Source organism: Podarcis bocagei (genome assembly GCF_964188305.1).
Source record: "Podarcis bocagei genome assembly, chromosome: 5".
Classification (NCBI taxonomy): Eukaryota; Metazoa; Chordata; class Lepidosauria; order Squamata; family Lacertidae; genus Podarcis; species Podarcis bocagei.
Window position 1 is genome coordinate 56,826,465 of NC_138129.1, and position 16,898 is coordinate 56,843,362.

The window sequence follows — 16,898 nt, forward strand, 5'->3', positions numbered from 1 at the left end:
ATAACACCAAGGTTGCAGGTTTGATCCCTGTATGGCAGAGCTCTCCAACCTTTTCATGTTGGTGACACCCTTTTTAAACATGCATCAGTTCGTGACACAATAATTCAGTACTATTAGCAAACCGGAGGTTAAACTAACCCCTTCCCAACCCCGGGAGGAGCGTGGAGAACATTCACACGGCACACCTACACACTGCAGCCGATACACTAACAGGTCCCGACACACAGTTTGGAAAGCTCTGCCATATGGGATTGCATATTCCTGCGTTGCAGGGGGTTGGGATAGATGATCCTCCGGATCCCTTCCCACTCTACAATTCTAAGATTCTATGAAACTTAATGAAGCATACATGGGTTTCCTAGGTGGTCTTGGCCCAGGTATGGGTCAGACCATGATCTGCACAGCTTCATCAAAATGACCATTTTATATTTCCCCAGAATTAAAAGATAACCTGAGCTTTTGTTAACTTGCTTTCTTGTATTGTCTTTAATCTCTTTGCTATCCTATTTTCACTCTCTTTCTCTCTCATATTCAATAGTGACTAGTAATATTTTGTGTTTTTCGGGGGAGGGGGCAGAGATTAGACTTATGACAAATCTCTGCAAGTGTGATAATGAGCAAAAGTTCACTGAATTTTAAAATTACAAAAGCACCAGTTATTCAAAAGATTATAAAAAATATTCCCAACTGAATACATAGCAATCCATAATTAAACTAATTCTATGGGTTTTCATCTAAAACTTAGTGAGATATTCCAATGAACACAAACACATTCTCATCTTAACTTAAGGTGTTTTTTGTTTCCTTGGCACACCTTACTTTGAAACTTTCTTTTATTTATTTTTTGAGAAAGTGAAGGTGACTTTATAGTATATTGCAACTGTCATTTTCTCATCATTCATAAAAAACCATACAGTGGTACTTCGGGTTACATATGCTTCAGGTTACATACGCTTCAGGTTACAGTCTCCGCTAATCCAGAAATAGTACCTCGGGTTAAGAACTTTGCTTCAGGATGAGAACAGAAATCGTGCTCCGGTGGCGCGGCAGCAGCAGAAGCCCCATTAGCTAAAGTGGTGTTTCAGGTTAAGAATAGTTTCAGGTTAAGAACGGACCTCCGGAACAAATTAAGTACTTAGCCTGAGGTACCACTGTATTCTGGCTTTTTTCCTAATCTCCCATTGGCTTTTCATACTCTACACTTTAAAGTAATTTCATGCAAAGAATATAATAGAGATAAAAAGTTTTTTAAAACCTACGTTCAAATAGTTCAACAAGGTCTCCTGGGTCAACTACATCAGTATATACCTAAAATGAAAATTTAAGAAAATGAAATGGAACAAGTTGGCCTCAGCTATAACAAGGACATAGAATATGGCCACCATAATTTTAAAAGGAAAGGAAAAAGAAAACTGCACTCATTTCTTTCAAAGAGAAAGCAAAAACCAAGATTCATAATTTGGCACAGAGACAAAAGCTTTTTCACAGAAATAACCCATTTTCTTCTCTGATTTTTGCCCTTTCCAGTATTACTTTAGTCATATATTCAACCATAAATAACAGGAATGTAAATCTGTGTTGCTTTCAACACAATGGAAAAGCCCACTGCTTACTACCAAATGGGAGCTGGTATTCTTTATTGGTTACTTTATTAGGCACTTACTAATGAAGAGTAATGAGAGTATCAACTCACTTTTAGAGTGCATGATAAGATACACTTGTGAGAACTGACTGAACGTGGTGTTAATTCTAGCAAGCTAGGCTGTATGGGCTACAAAGACCCATGTGGGCAGGTGGTGCCATAAGCCATGACACTGTACAACCTCATGAGTCTGAAAAACTGCCTGTGAATAGCTACCTTCACTGAACAGCAAACAGGCCAGGAGACTATGGATAATGCAAGACTGGTAAGGACTCACATATGCACCCTACAACAGAGTTGTGAACTTGCAGCTCTTCTGATGTTGGACTACAACTCTCATCATCCCTGGTCACTTGGTCATGCTAGCTGGCAACGTTGGAAGTTGCACCTCAAGAACATGTAGGGGTCACACTCCTGCCCTACAACCATTCTTGAATCAACTTATTAACTGTAAAATACGCAGTTTCCAACCTAAATATCAATTAACACTTGAACACAGGAACTGAGTTCCCATGTGGGTGGGCTTCCCTGTTGACTTCAGTGTGAAGTCAGACATGTATGAATAACAGGAAACTGTGCACAGGGCTAACAACAAACAATTAAGGCAGAGAGGAAACCTTTGTTCATGCGACTGTTTGTACATTGCATTTTCCATCCATGTAAGTAGTGCTTAGATCAAAATGCCAGTAATGCACTGAATGTCATACTCAGGGCACGGTGAACATTTACCTTTTCAAATATCAGTTTTTCATTAAAAAGAAGGGGAAATATTGCACGAACAGACGATGTCTTCTTATATTGTCCTAGAATGCGGGCACTGATGTAAAGGTCATCTTTGGCTTTCAGGGTAACTCCCGGACATGTTATCTGGAAGATCAATGTTCAATTATGTCACAAAATTTGTATAGCTACTTGATGCCAACATGGGGTTGCTGCTAAAAAAACTGCATCCCTATACTGAATTCTCTGTCTGCTCCTGCTCAGCCTCTTTGGCTGCAGCTGCCACAGGCAAGGAAATGAAGCATATCATAATGTCACAACATTAAGTATTTCTACACAAACTTATATCGATATGATAATGCAGTAATTTCATATAGTTTTGTTTCAATTAAAAAAGAAAAACATGTTACAGGAGAGGGGGAAAACTAGATATGGCAATGCCATTTTCAGGAGCAGCCTTGTATCAAAGAGTGCAGTCTGTATTGAATTTTTAGTTCAAGCTAGGAGAAAAATGACACCAATATTGAAATGCGTGTTTATTTATTATTTACATTTATAGATCACCCTTCATCCAATAGGATCCCAGGGCAATGAACACACAAGATAAAACAATAAAACAATTTCAGCATAATTAAAGCATCACATTACACCAATACAACAATTCTAATGCAGCTCAGCAGCTGCATTAGAATTATCAATTCCACTCACAGACCTTTCAAATGACTGGGTGAAAAGAAGTGTTTTAAGCAGTTTTCTAAAAGTCATCAATTGCGGGGGGGGGGGGGTGTCAAGATGGGGAGAGCTGTATGCCCGGCGGGGGGTGGAAGTTCCACCAGCAGATTGCCACCACAAAGAAGGCTGTGGATCCCCCCTGCATCACTGTAAAAAGGCCCTTTCAACCAGTGAAACTGCAAGATCCTACACTACCAAATTGCAGAACTCAACTTGACAGATATGTGTGAGATGTTCCATCAAGTAATTGGGCCCTAACCTATTTAGGGCTCTACACATTAGAGTCAACACCTTGAATTAGGCTGACCGACAGAAAGGGAGCTGGTACTACAGTGTTAAATGATTGTTTATCCACAAACAACTCCCAACCCATGCAGTCACATTTTGTGCTGGCTGCAGCTTCCACACTGTCCTCAGAGGAAGTCCCACATATAACATATTACAGTGGTTCAAATGGCATCATATCAGAGCACAGGTCACTCTGGTCAGCCTATCCCTGACACTCCTAAGCACTGAAGCCACCTGGGCCTGAAATTAGTACCTGCTGCTTCAGATAGAAAGAGACTCCATCTAGAACTGGTTCTCTCCCCAGTTCTCAGACATGAAAACCATTATTGTTGGGCTTGAAGGGGGAAAGTCCCCCAGGATCATGGAGACATATGACATGGGGCATCCCAACATTTATCTAGGGATTCAGGGTCATATAAACTTTACTTTGGAGTTCAGAGAAAGATGAACTCCCCCTTTTTTTCGTGTTCCAGCAAATAAAGAACAGGAAACAAGTAACCATCATCATAAACAAAGTTACAGCTTGTGGTTCGTCTGGAGACACATGCCCAGGTTTGAACAGCACACTAAGTCAAACCATGGCTTAGCTCACAGCAGTACAACCGCTGGAGGACAGGAGAAAGAGCAAAGCAACCATGATCTTTTCTCTGGGGACCTGCACATTCACACTAAGCCATGATTTGCCCAAGCGTTACATGCAAAACTTGTCACTCCTGCAAGTATTTTAGCAGCTGATTAATTGCATTCAGCACCAGATGTGCCCAACTCACATTCCACACAGGGATTGGTGCAGAGTTTGCGAAAAAGGCAAAACGTTGGCGTCTAATTGGTCAGGAGGAAATGGAGAGGAGGAGATTTAATCTAACGGTTACTGAAGCATTTCAGGAAGTTTGGGGGTGGGGAGGGGAGAAGAGGCAAAATGAAGTTTCCAGATGTACTCGAGAACGTCAGTCAGTAGAAAAGGGGAAAGAAAAAGTTGGATGGGGCAGGATTTTAGAAACAAATCAAATAGAACCACGTTTTCTGATTGGGCAGCTTTGCTTGTAACAAATCCATCAGCGGCAGCAAGTGGGTCACAGACCAGGCGCATCAGTCATGCACCGGGTCCACCACCCTCCCGATTTCCGCCAAGACCGTTAGAAGGAATTAAAAAGCCCCTGCCAGGATTAGATCAAGAGTGCGCCCCCATCTCGCCCCACCCTCATTATTGGGGGGAGGCTTTTTATTTCGTTTTAAAGCAAGAGTGTTAGAACCTGAAGGCGAAAGAGCAGCCCCACAAAGGAAGAAAACTTTGAAGGCTCCCCCAAATCGCTTCCTCCAGGTCTCTCCCGTAGACACCGAGGCGCCCCCTCCGCCCTGGCATCTTGGCCCCCATTCCCTGCCCACTTTCCCCTCTCCCATCCCCCCGTGTCCCACCCAGAGGCCACCATCTTGCCCCCGCCGCGCGCGCTTAACCCTTTCCCCGCCGCCTAATTCGCCTCACCGAGCGGATCTGCAGCTCCAGAACGCAGAGGAAGCCCTTGCTTGGCGACATTATGGGGAAGGAAGAGGACGGCGGCGGCAAAGGCGGCCCCACTGTCCCACCCGCAGGGTGGGGAGGCACGGGGTGGAGAGGCCGGAGAAGGGGACCTTTCGGTCCCCACACAGGACGTGCTGCACAACTAGGCCCCGCCCGCCCGCCGCCCGCCCTGGACGGACTCGGTAACTATGGCAGCCGGAACGCTAACGGGGCCCCTGAGGGTGGGGAGGGGGCGTGGCTAACGGAACCCTGGCTGCTTTGAAAAGCAAAGAGGGATTTTGAAAAGGAAAATATAATTCAGAGCCCCCGGCGACCGTCACTTCCGGTTCCGATTGCAGCGCTTGGCTTCCTCCATGTAGGGGGCGAGAGGGGGGAAGGAAAGAGGGATTTTTTTATTTTTAAGGAAAAGCTCCCATGGTAGATGTGTGTGACAAGGGAAGGTCGAAACACATGTATTTCATTGATGGCGACGTTTTGAATCTATTATCTGCCTTCTAAACGTGTGTTCTTGTAACTGTCTTGGGACTTTTGGGTGATGGAAGGATTGTAAATACCCGAAGTTAATAAAGGCCGAGATTGATCAGTTTATTGAGTTCCCCTACATAGAAGCGCTTTAAAACGTTTTGCGTAATGAATCTTCAGTAGGGCCTGTGCAGAACCTTTTTTAAAAAAACCGGAGGTGGACCAGAAAATTGTACCTAATCCCGTGGCTAACCTGCGGCTTCTAAGCCAACTCCCATCTTGCCCATCCAGCACAGTCCATGGCCAGCAACGTCTACAGGGCTGTCCTGTAGCCCCCACTGTTTTACTTCTTTATTTTATTTTTTGAACAAAATTAGTATACAACTTGCTTGTAATAAAACCTCTAAGTGGGCTACAGGAATATAAAATAAAAGTACTAAAATTAATGATTATAAACCCAGTTAAAAGCAGGGATTAAAAATCATTAAAGAGATGGAGTTCCGGTGGGATGTCAATAAATAAATAAGCTTGCAGACTTCACAAAAACTGCCCCTCACCGGTCGTTAATCAAATCTATCCGCTGAGTTATGCAGACCTGCGTTACAAACAGCTGGCACTCTTGCTGTGTGGCAGATGCTGAGGTAGAGGCGCTACATATACAGGAAGAAATCTCTTGGAGTTGGCACAACACTTTGGGCTTTTAATTATCAAAGTAATTATTCCGTCTCCGAATATGAATTTTCAAGGTATCCTACACTCACAATAGATAAATTATATTTTAAAAGGTCATAAAATACAACCAGGAAACAAGGAAGATATCAGGAAAAAATAGAGTAGAGTTGGAAGGGATCTCAAGGATCTCATTTCCAACAATCTAGTCCAGACTCTTGCAATGCAGGAATCTCAGCTAAAGCATCCACGACAGATGACAGATGGCCATCCAACCTCTGCTTGTCACATTTTAGTGCCTTTGAATCGCAACTGCAAAGACCTTTCCCCAGATTGCTCACCTAGCCTTAGGGCAGTAGTACCCAAGAGCCTCAGATTATTACCTTAAAGTCAAACAGGTTGGTGTGGGAGCAGGGAGTCTTTTGGGTGGATTAACAGCTGCATTTGGGGCAACTGAAGTTTCTTTGAAGTATCAGAGGCATCCCTACATACAACACACTGGAGCAAACTAATTTGGATGTTGTCTGGGATAACTTGCCAAGGGGTGAGGGTTGATGTTGGCAAAAGGCACATGGTGCCTCAGATGCTTATTGGTAATCGAGAGAGGTAGCTCTAAACTGCACCCTTAACTGGATCCTTTAGGGGAATTGGACTCCAACTCCCAATATCTCATCATTGGCTGGGATTGATGGGAGTAGAAGATCAAAAACATCTGGAGGACCAATAGTTCCTTAACCGTGATTTAGGGGAAGTCGCCTCACAGGTCAGGTAAGCACAAAATATGATGTGTACCTTACTATACTGACATGGTAGCAATTGTGTGGCCCAGGTCGAGCCCTCTATTTCCCATTACCCATTAGCATTCTCATGAAAACTGCTTACTGCACTAGTTGAAACAGAAATGCTTCACTATTTTCAAATGAAGCAGCCTCTGGTGCCCAAAACACCCTTTATATAAGAAGTAAGATGTCGACATTTCTTCTCCCACACCTGTCCATGCATTTCTTTTACACCTATGTGTAAAATATTGCTGCTGCCTGTTCCTCACTACCTTGCACTGAGTTTGAGCTCCATTCTGTTTATTCATACAGGTATCTTGCAAATAAACTGTGCTCTTACGTTCCACCAAGTGGCTAAATCAGCTTTTCCCCAAACCAAAGTCCTCCAGATGTTTGGACTACAGCTCCCCATCACTGAACTAGGACCTGGGGGACCAGCGTTCAAATCCCCCCTTGGTCATGAAGGTTACTTGGACTAGTGACCTTGGACCAGTGACTGCCTTTCAGCCTAACCTACCACACCGGATTGTTGTGAGAATTATATGAGGAAGGGGAGAACCACCACTGTGAGCTTGGAGAAGAAGGTGGGATATAAATACAATAAATAAACAAATTAACATTCTTGACCGTTGGCAATGCTGGCTTATGAGAGTTGTACTCCAACGCATCTGAAGGTTGAGGAAGGCTAGTCTAAATAATAAGAAATGCAGTAGTGGAGAATACGTTGGTTATTGTGCCCTACATACTGCTGTCTTTACTAATAGTATTGCACTCAATGAGATTTAGCTGAGCGCTGATCATCCACTATATCCTACATTTTGAATTATTTATATAATCCAACCTTCCTCAACCTGATACTCTCCAGAGATTTTGGACAACTGCCATCATCCCTGACCATTGGCCATGCTGGGGCTGCTGCTAGATAGGAGTCCGACAACAACTGGAGGGCATCAGGTTGTGGAAGCCTGATGTAAGCAAAAATGTGCATATCAATTTTCCTTAGATGCTGGTACAAAAGTGAAAAATTATTCCTGTCCGTTTAAACTCCATGTTTGCCTGTTTACTTGTAGTTTAGTACATTTCTTTGTAAGTGCTAAAGCCCTCAACAGAAAGCAAAAATCTATGAGACTTGATGGACCATTTGTCTTATCTTGGATGGCATTTCATCTGTTCATCCCTGATTAATTAATTACCGGATTAATAGTACATTTCACAGTAACCAAACTGCAATTTGTACAAATTTGTTTAGTCAAGGGAAGAAGCCAAAAACATTAAAATGAAACAATCCAACAAAGACAGGCAGAATGTTATAAGAAAAGAGATTATAACTAGCTCTAGTGGGAGCAAAATGAATCACATTATCAAAGCGTAATGAAACAGGGAAGGTAGAATGATAGATTATAGATGAGATTAGAGGACGGAGATTACCTAAGGGTTTTAGAAGAATTCACAAACTGTATTTTTACACAATCTTTTTGCTTTAGCACAAAAGGAAAGAACTCATGTTTTAGAATACACTGATATTCTTTGCTCAGATAGAGACCATGTTCACTTTGTGTTCCACATTTGCATATTATATTATACATTCATCACCCGGCTGAAGGGACATCAGCCCCCCATACTGGACTATGTATATCTTAAAACTGTTTTGAGCAGCAGTCCATGCACATATTTTCACTTCATAAATGCTTCAGGTTCAGCAGAGTGTCTTCAGACCGTGAGGGTGATTTATATTACAAAGCAATCCAGATGTGGCTCTCCAGATGTTATTGGACTCCAATTCCAAGAAGCCCTTACCTTTGGCCATAGTGACTGCAGCTGATAGGAGTTATAGTTCAGCAAAACCCAGAGGTCCATTATCACTCATTTGCACTATCTGTCATCTATTTACTGCATTTACATAATATAGTATAATGGAGAAGGGGAGGGAAAGAGACAAAAGCATTCAATATTTTGATCATCACATATCTGGAAATTTGAGTCCTATTTATATTCAGATGAAGGTTCTTGGAGGACAGACAGTAAATTGAAACTAACAGAAGATTCATCACAATATGACATTTCCCTGTAATTTTTCAGTGGTTCCTCGTTAAGTGAGCCAGGCAAGGCAAAATCAAGACACCACCAATGAAAGTTCAATTACTGAAATCGAGCTGTCGCTTCCTATGGTTGCATCTTGGTTTTGCCACTTGGAATGCATTTGTGAGTTTATAGAACAATATCAGGGAAATGTCACCTCATGATATTACAGTATTTCCCTCTAAAAGTAGAGTATATGAACTTATCAGATAACCAGTTTTTTTGCAATGGGGGTTCTGCTCTGCATAGGCAAAAGCATTCCTGGATTGACTTTATACTTGCCAAATGCTCAACGTTCTGATGGGTAATGTGTATCCGGATTTTATTATATATAATTGTATCTGTACAGACTCGCCACAAAGACATATTCCAGCCTATTGCAGGACCCTTGTTAGAGAACTCAATCACATGTGTCAAGAATATTGAACCTATTTTAATACTTTTCCTTTTCTCCATAGACATAGCAGCTTTTCACTTGCATGCAAAAAAGTAAAGAGGTGAACTCAGGGACACACCATTAGGATGTGGTCCCCTGTTAAATTGGGGGTCATAAAACGCTGATTGGCAGGCTTAATTTGGCCCAGCAGAGGCCCTAATTTAGCCTGCAAACTTATTTTTACCAAAACATGCTTAGTAGCCTCACTCCACCACATGTGGGGCAGGTACAGTGGAAGGATCTGGAGCCTACAGTGAGCTCCCAATGGTCCCTTTGCAAGAGGGGCTCCATGTCAGTGCTAATCAGCTGATCAGCTCCAACAGAGAGACCCACATGGATCAGCTGCACTAGTGAGTTCCTGCTTGGGAATTCCCCAGTGCAATTGAGAGAGCTCTGTTTTGAAGCAATTTGCATTGAAAGTGCTTGCTACATCAGAAACTCTGCAAAGAAAAAATATATCAATTTCAGCAAACGTTTTCAAAGCAAACCACACGAACGGAGCATGCCTCTTTGAAGGCACGCTCCCCCTGCCAATCAGCTTTCAAACGTGCATACTCCATTAGTGCAAAGCAGTTTTCTTGCTATGATGGGGGGGGGGGAGCTCCATTTAAAGTTACCCATAATGGGAGTCCTGTGGCATCTTGGAAACTAACAGGCTTATTCTGAAGTGAGCTCTAGTCCACCATAATATATCTGCTTGCCCTTATGACACCACATATCTCTTTTTTTGTAGTCTTGTTATTATGTTAGTGTCTCTTCATCATACCTATTGGTAGACTGGTCCAATGAGACATGGACTTTAGTATACATAGTTTCAAATGCATTTTAAGACCAGCTTTGGGGTGGGGAATGAATGAAGGTACGGGGTTGAAAATATTACAATGAAATTACAGAGAGGCCCAGTTCTCATGGGACAGAGCTCCCTTGATGGCAGCAAATGGTGGATCCAGACAAGGCTAAGCAGTGGGGAGCCTCTGCTGCATCCAGCCCCTTCCAGTATGGCAGACTGAGGGTTTGGACTGGTGTGCCTGGGGCACTGAATATACACTGAGTATAAAAAGAAGAAAGTGTGGGAGATTTAAGCAGTCAAACCTAACAATGCATATTTGCCAGCTGGTATATGAAGGGGTTAAGGACCACGGGTCTTCTAATTGAAAGAGTATGCTCAGTTAGGTCACGCCCCCTTTTCTCCTAAAAAGGAGGAAGTAAAGACTGTTTCCTGTTCCTTCCTTCTCCTCTCTCTTCGCTGTGTACCATGCAGGTGGGTGTGTCTCATCTTGGTTCCTAACCTCAGGCACATTGTTGTAGTTCTTCCCAAGTATTTTACCTGCATTATTTTATTGCTGCTGCAGAAGGAAAATGCATGCCTGAGACCTGGAAACTGTAAGTATTTTAAACTTTGTTGGTATGTGGTTTGTTTATTGAAAAAGGCATAAACAGGGGGTTAGCTGCTTCACACAGCTGAACGGAATAAGTAAGGTTTAATAACCTGTATTCCTACACTTCACTAAACTGCTTAATGATGGGAATTAAATTCTGCTGTGGGCTTTCTCTCACCAGAGAAATTGCAAAGCTCTGTATTTTGAAAACAGGGACCAGCCGTTTTCCTTTGTGTTCATCCACACACGTGGGTCTCTAGAGTTTTAAATATAACTAATATATCCTCTTACCAATTTCTATATCAGGAAGGTGGGGGGAGAAGTGGGTTAAAAAAACAACAGTGAAGCAATGCAAAAGACTGTAGTAGGTGTGCTACAGTACTATGTAGAGCAGAACACAAATGAATATGGAGTCCAAGCATATGAGTAAGATTCAATGAGTGTGTGAGAGAGACCCATTTCCAGCTAGAAAGAGCAAGATCAATAATGTATACAAACGCCTAAATAGGGGAAATTACTTTCTGCAGTCAGCTAGAGACCAGATACTATAATATCAAATTTGCTTATTAATTCCAATTCAGCAGCTTCATGTTGAAGCGGGGGGGGGGGGGAGAGAGAGAGCAGATAGGGAAAATGTTGGAGAAAAGTGATTATAAGGTCTGCTACAAATGTCCAGGAAAGTTGGACTTCACTTATTCCTGAGTGTTTCTATTTTAAATGCCTTTGACCTATGTTATGAATGGGAACTTGGCCCAACCTATATCAGGGATTGGAACCTGTTGGCAGGTCCTAACTCCCACCAGCGCCAGACAACATGGTCAATAGTCAGGATGATGGGAGTCGCAGGAGTACAACATCTGGAGGATCACATTTTCCTATCCCTGGCTTGTTTAAATAGGAAAAGGGGATTGTTGGACAATGGCATCTTCATGCCAATAGAAGATGCTTAGGCAAATGAGCCCTCAATATTATCTGATGGTGCCTGGTCCTCTGGTAGTACTCTTTTCTTCTTTGGTGATCACTTGTAGCCAAGTAAGATTGTCTTCCATGAATGTGGTCTTAACAGTGAGTCCGTAAGTGACTTTGGAGGCTAGTGCTGGATCCACACATCCTTCCACAGTAGGGTCATAGGTTTCTGGGTGGGAGTTGATCACAGTGAGGATTTGCCAAATGTGCCTTCCTCTTAGATCTTCCTGAGTTCATTCTTCTTCAAAGTCCATGATGCCTTTGGTGATGGCTGTTCTCAATTGGAGCGCTTGGAGGCTAGTTTTTTCCAGTTGTCGGTGTTTATACTACTTTTTTTTTTTGCCTTGAGAGTGTCTTTAAACCTCTTTTGTTATCCACTGACATTACACTTTACATTCTTAAGTTGGGAATAGAGTAGTTGCTTTGGAAGATGATAATCAGGCATCCAAACAACATGACCAGTCCAATGAAGTTGATGTTGAAGAATCATTGCTTCAACAGTGGTGATCTTTGCTTCTTCCAGTGCGCTGACATTAATTTGCCTGTCTTCCCAAGTGATATGTAATTTTTTTCAGAGACACTGTTGATAGAATATTTTGAGGCGTTTGAGATGGTGTTTATAAATGGTCCATGTTTCACAGTAAAGTTGGTAGCACAACAGCTTTATAAACAAGCATTTGGTTTCCCTGCAAATTCCATGGTGTACTAAAGTAGTTAAGGGAACAGAATTGGCATTGCAATAAGGAAAGACAAGTATACTGACCAACAGCTGTGGAATATTTATTTATTTATGGTATTTCTTTCCCACCTTTTATAATTCCTCCCCCGTGTGTCATTTCCAGAATCTTCAAGGGTGGACTAGAAGCTTTTTAGATTTGAAACATATAAAAGCTGCCTTATACTATTGTCTACACTGACTGGCAGTGAATTGCCATGATTTCAGACAAGTAATATTCCCAGCCCATATGGAGATGCTGGGAAATGAACCAGAGACCTTCTGCATGGAAAATGGATGCTCTGCCAATGAGCTATAGCCTTTCCCCATGGAGAGAAAACTGTAGGTGATGAAAGTGGTATTCTGAAGTATGCTTGTTCTTTCCCTATTTCACAAGAGGGCTTAGGAAAGGAGATTTAGAATAGTAAAAGACAAAGGGGGAAGGGCTAAGCACTGTTCTAATAAAATTCAGACTTATTTACAGCTGATTTAAAGTAGGAATAAAAATCATAGAATCATAGAGTTGGAATAGACCACAAGGGCCATCGAGTCCAACCCCCTGCCAAGCAGGAAACACCATCAGAGCACTCCTGACATATGGTTGTCAAGCCTCTGCTTAAAGACATCCAAAGTAGGAGACTCCACCACACTCCTTGGCAGCAAATTCCACTGTCGAACAGCTCTTACTGTCAGGAAGTTCTTCCTAATGTTTAGGTGGAATCTTCTTTCTTGTAGTTTGGATCCATTGCTCCGTGTCCGCTGCTCTGGAGCAGCAGAAAACAACCTTTCTCCCTCCTCTATATGACATCCTTTTATATATTTGAACATGGCTATGATATCACCCCTTAACCTCCTCTTCTCCAGGCTAAACATGCCCAGCTCCCTTAGCCGTTCCTCATAAGGCATCGTTTCCAGACCTTTGACCATTTTGGCTGCCCTCCTCTGGACAAGTTCCAGTTTGTCAGTGTCCTTCTTGAACTGTGGTGCCCAGAACTGGACACAGTACTCCAGGTGAGGTCTGACCAGAGCAGAATACAGTGGCACTATTACTTCCCTTGATCTAGATGCTATACTCCTATTGATGCAGCCCAGAATTGCATTGGCTTTTTTAGCTGCCGCGTCACACTGTTGGCTCATGTCAAGTTTGTGGTCAACCAAGACTCCTAGATCCTTTTCACATGTACTGCTCTCAAGCCAGGTGTCACCCATCTTGTATTTGTGCCTCTCATTTTTTTTTGCCCAAGTGCAATATTTTACATTTCTCCCTGTTAAAGTTCATCTTGTTTGTTTTGGCCCAGTTCTCTAATCTGTCAAGGTCATTTTGAAGTGTGATCCTGTCCTCTGGGGTGTTAGCCACCCCTCCCAGTTTGGTGTCATCTGCAAATTTGATCAGGATGCCCTTGAGTCCATCATCCAAGTCGTTGATAAAGATGTTGAATAAGACCGGGCCCAAGACAGAACCCTGTGGAACCCCACTAGTCACTCTTCTTCAGGATGAAGAGGAACCATTGATGAGCACCCTTTGGGTTTGGTCAGTCAGCCAGTTACAAATCCACTGAGTGGTAGCATAGTCAAGACCGCATTTTACCAGCTTCTTTACAAGAATATCATGGGGCACCTTGTCAAATGCCTTGCTGAAATCAAGGTAGGCTACATCCACTGCATTCCCTTCATCTACCAGGCTTGTAATTCTGTCAAAAAACGAGATCAGGTTAGTCTGACATGACTTATTTTTCAGAAATCCATGCTGACTATTGGTGATCACAGCATTCCTTTCTAGGTGCTCACAGACTGTTTGCTTAATGATCTGCTCCAGAATCTTCCCTGGTATTGATGTCAGACTGACTGGGCGATAATTATTTGGGTCCTCTCTTTTCCCCTTTTTGAAAATAGGGACAACATTTGCCCTCCTCCAGTCTGCCGGGACTTCGCCTGTTCTCCAGGAATTCTCAAAGATGACTGCCAGTGGTTCTGAGATCACATCTGCCAGTTCTTTTAATACTCTTGGATGCAGTTCATCTGGCCCTGGAGACTTGAATACATCTAAACTAGCCAAGTATTCTTGTACTATCTCCTTAGTTATTCTGGGCTGTGTTTCCTCTGCTGAATCATTTGCTCCAAATTCTTCAGGTCGGGCATTGTTTTCTTTATCGGAGAAGACTGAGGCAAAGAAGGCATTGAGGAGTTCAGCCCTTTCTGTGTCCCCTGTTTGCATTTCACCATCTTTTCCTCAGTTGCTCAGTTGCTTTTCTCTTGCATAATGTGTAGTTTGAAATAAAAGAGAGAGCAAGCTGCAGTGCTCACTGAGGCAAAACCCTTTGTGCCTCAGTGTGTTTAAGAGTAAAACACTTCTACAGGGGCCTGAAAAGCTTGTGAGTTCTTAAAAATCCCCAAAACATCTTATTCTTAAAATCTTCACCGCTCAAGAACCAGCTTGCTAAATTAGTAGAGCAGAAATATTTTCTCTCCACATCTATGTTGAACCTCTGTACTGTTGATATGCCTTCCACCGCCCTTTCCCTTATGGTAATATGTAGCTTGACCATATTACTTGTTACAGTGGTACCCCGCAAGACGAACGCCTCGCAAGACGGAAAACCCGCTAGACGAAAGGGTTTTCCGTTTTGGAGGCGCTTCGCAAAACGAATTTCCCTATGGGCTTGCCTCGCAAGACGACAGCCCATAGGGAAATCTCCGGGACAGCGGGGAAGCGCAGCGCGTCTTCCCCACTGTCCTCGGACCTCCTCCCGCCGCGCGGCATCGGAACGAAGCTCCGATGCCGGGCGGGGGGGGAACACCTCCTCCCGCCGCGCGGCATCGGAACGAAGCTCCGATGCCGGGCGGGGGGGGAACGCCTCCTCCCGCCGCACGGCATCGGAAGGAAGCTCCGATGCCGGGCGGGGCGGGGGGAACGCCTCCTCCCGCCGCGCGGCATCGGAACGAAGCTCCGATGCCAGGCGGGGGGGAACGCCTCCTCCCCCCCCGCGCGGCATCGGAACGAAGCTCCGATGCCGGGCGGGGGGGAACGCCTCCTCCCCCCCGTGCGGCATCGGAACGAAGCTCCGATGCCGGGCGGGGGGGGGAACGCCTCCCCCCCCCGCGCGGCATCGGAACGAAGCTCCGATGCCGGGCGGGGGGGGAACACCTCCTCCCCCCCCGCGCGGCATCGGAACGAAGCTCCGATGCCGGGCGGGGGGGGGAACGCCTCCTCCCCCCCGCGCGGCATCGGAACGAAGCTCCGATGCCGGGTGGGGGGGGAACGCCTCCTCCCCCCCGCGCAGCATCGGAACTAAGCTCCGATGCCGGGCGGGGGGGAACGCCTCCTCCCGCCGCGCGGCATCGGATGGCTTTCCTGAAGACTTGGGGTGGGAGGAGGGTTTTCCTTCCCACCACCAACATTCAGAATGCTGTTCTGAATGTTGGCGGCGGGGAGGAAAAACCCTCCTCCCACGCAAGCCCCGGGAACAGAGGGAAAGCGCTGCGCGCCTTCCCCTCTGTTCCCGTACCTGTCCTGAAGGCTTGCGGTGCGGAGAAAAGCCCTTCTCCGCACCGCCAGCCTGGCAAGCGGTTTCCCTAGGAACACATTAATTGATTTTCAATGCATTCCTATGGGAAATGATTTTCAATGCATTCCTATGGGAAAGACGAAAAAACCGCAAGACGAAGAGACTTGCGGAACGAATTAATTTCGTCTTGCGAGGCACCACTGTACTGTGTAATGTCATTAAGTGGATGAGCAGCAGTTAAAAGAAGGAAAATCAGGTCATGAGTGAACCAGAAGTTGAGGGCATTGTGAGGCAAAATATGAGAGAAGTAGAAAAAACACATGTTGACTTGATGTGTGAGATCAAAGGTAATGTGAGAGGGCTTCTTCTTGTGCAATGGGACTTGTAATGGAAGTACAGTGGTACCTTGGTTCTTAAACTTAATCTGTTCCGGAAGTCCGTTCCAAAACCAAGGCGCGCTTTCCCATAGAAAGTAATGCAAAATGGATTAATCCGTTCCAGACTTTTAAAAACAACCCCTAAAATAGCAATTTAACATGAATTTTACTATCGAACGAGACTATTGCTCCAGAAAATGAAAACAGTAAGCAGTGTACTGCAGTCACACAATCAATCACTCAGTAGCTGAACTGGGTTCCACACAGTCAAAAAAATAAAACAAAAAGAGCCGCAAAAACAAAAACACAAAATAAATAGCAAAAATAGGCAGACCTCAGTGTAACACTCAAAATGGAAGTGTGGCACTCAAATCGGAAGCGCAACACTCAAAACGGAGCATGTTTGAATGATGGAATGAATTTATTAATACGGTCACAGACCAGCCGCAACACACACAATATCAATATCGCAGATCATAAAAAAATATCAGAAATACAAAGGACACTATGAATATAACAAGGATTTAAATATAAAATTAAAATTAATTATTAGTGTGCTCCCTGTAGTTAACATTTAGGGGTTTGGTCATTATGGGATACCACTTGCTTCCTGCGATTGATTGCTGACA

At 44.0% G+C, this 16,898-nt stretch overlaps 1 protein-coding gene and 1 long non-coding RNA gene across 4 annotated transcripts in view; one reads left to right on the forward strand and one right to left on the reverse strand.

Annotated features, from left to right (window-relative positions):
- Nucleotides 1-5,087, reverse strand: part of SPATA6 (spermatogenesis associated 6) — a 28,925-nt gene extending 23,838 nt beyond the window's left edge. The window contains exons 1-3 of one of the 2 annotated variants that reach the window (XM_081193209.1): nucleotides 4,866-5,087; nucleotides 2,372-2,509; nucleotides 1,260-1,308 (exon numbers count right to left, since the gene is read on the reverse strand). In XM_081193209.1, the coding sequence (XP_081049335.1) occupies nucleotides 1,260-1,308; nucleotides 2,372-2,509; nucleotides 4,866-4,916 (238 nt within the window). In that variant the 5' untranslated portion in view covers nucleotides 4,917-5,087. The remainder of the gene's footprint in view (nucleotides 1-1,259; nucleotides 1,309-2,371; nucleotides 2,510-4,865) is intronic. The other variant, XM_081193210.1, reaches the window with a different exon arrangement.
- A 3,808-nt stretch (nucleotides 5,088-8,895) lies between these two features.
- Nucleotides 8,896-16,898, forward strand: part of LOC308586558 — a 77,946-nt gene continuing 69,943 nt past the window's right edge. For both annotated transcript variants that reach the window (XR_014007935.1, XR_014007936.1), the window contains exons 1-2: nucleotides 8,896-9,013; nucleotides 10,588-10,709. This is a non-coding gene — a long non-coding RNA (uncharacterized lncRNA). The remainder of the gene's footprint in view (nucleotides 9,014-10,587; nucleotides 10,710-16,898) is intronic.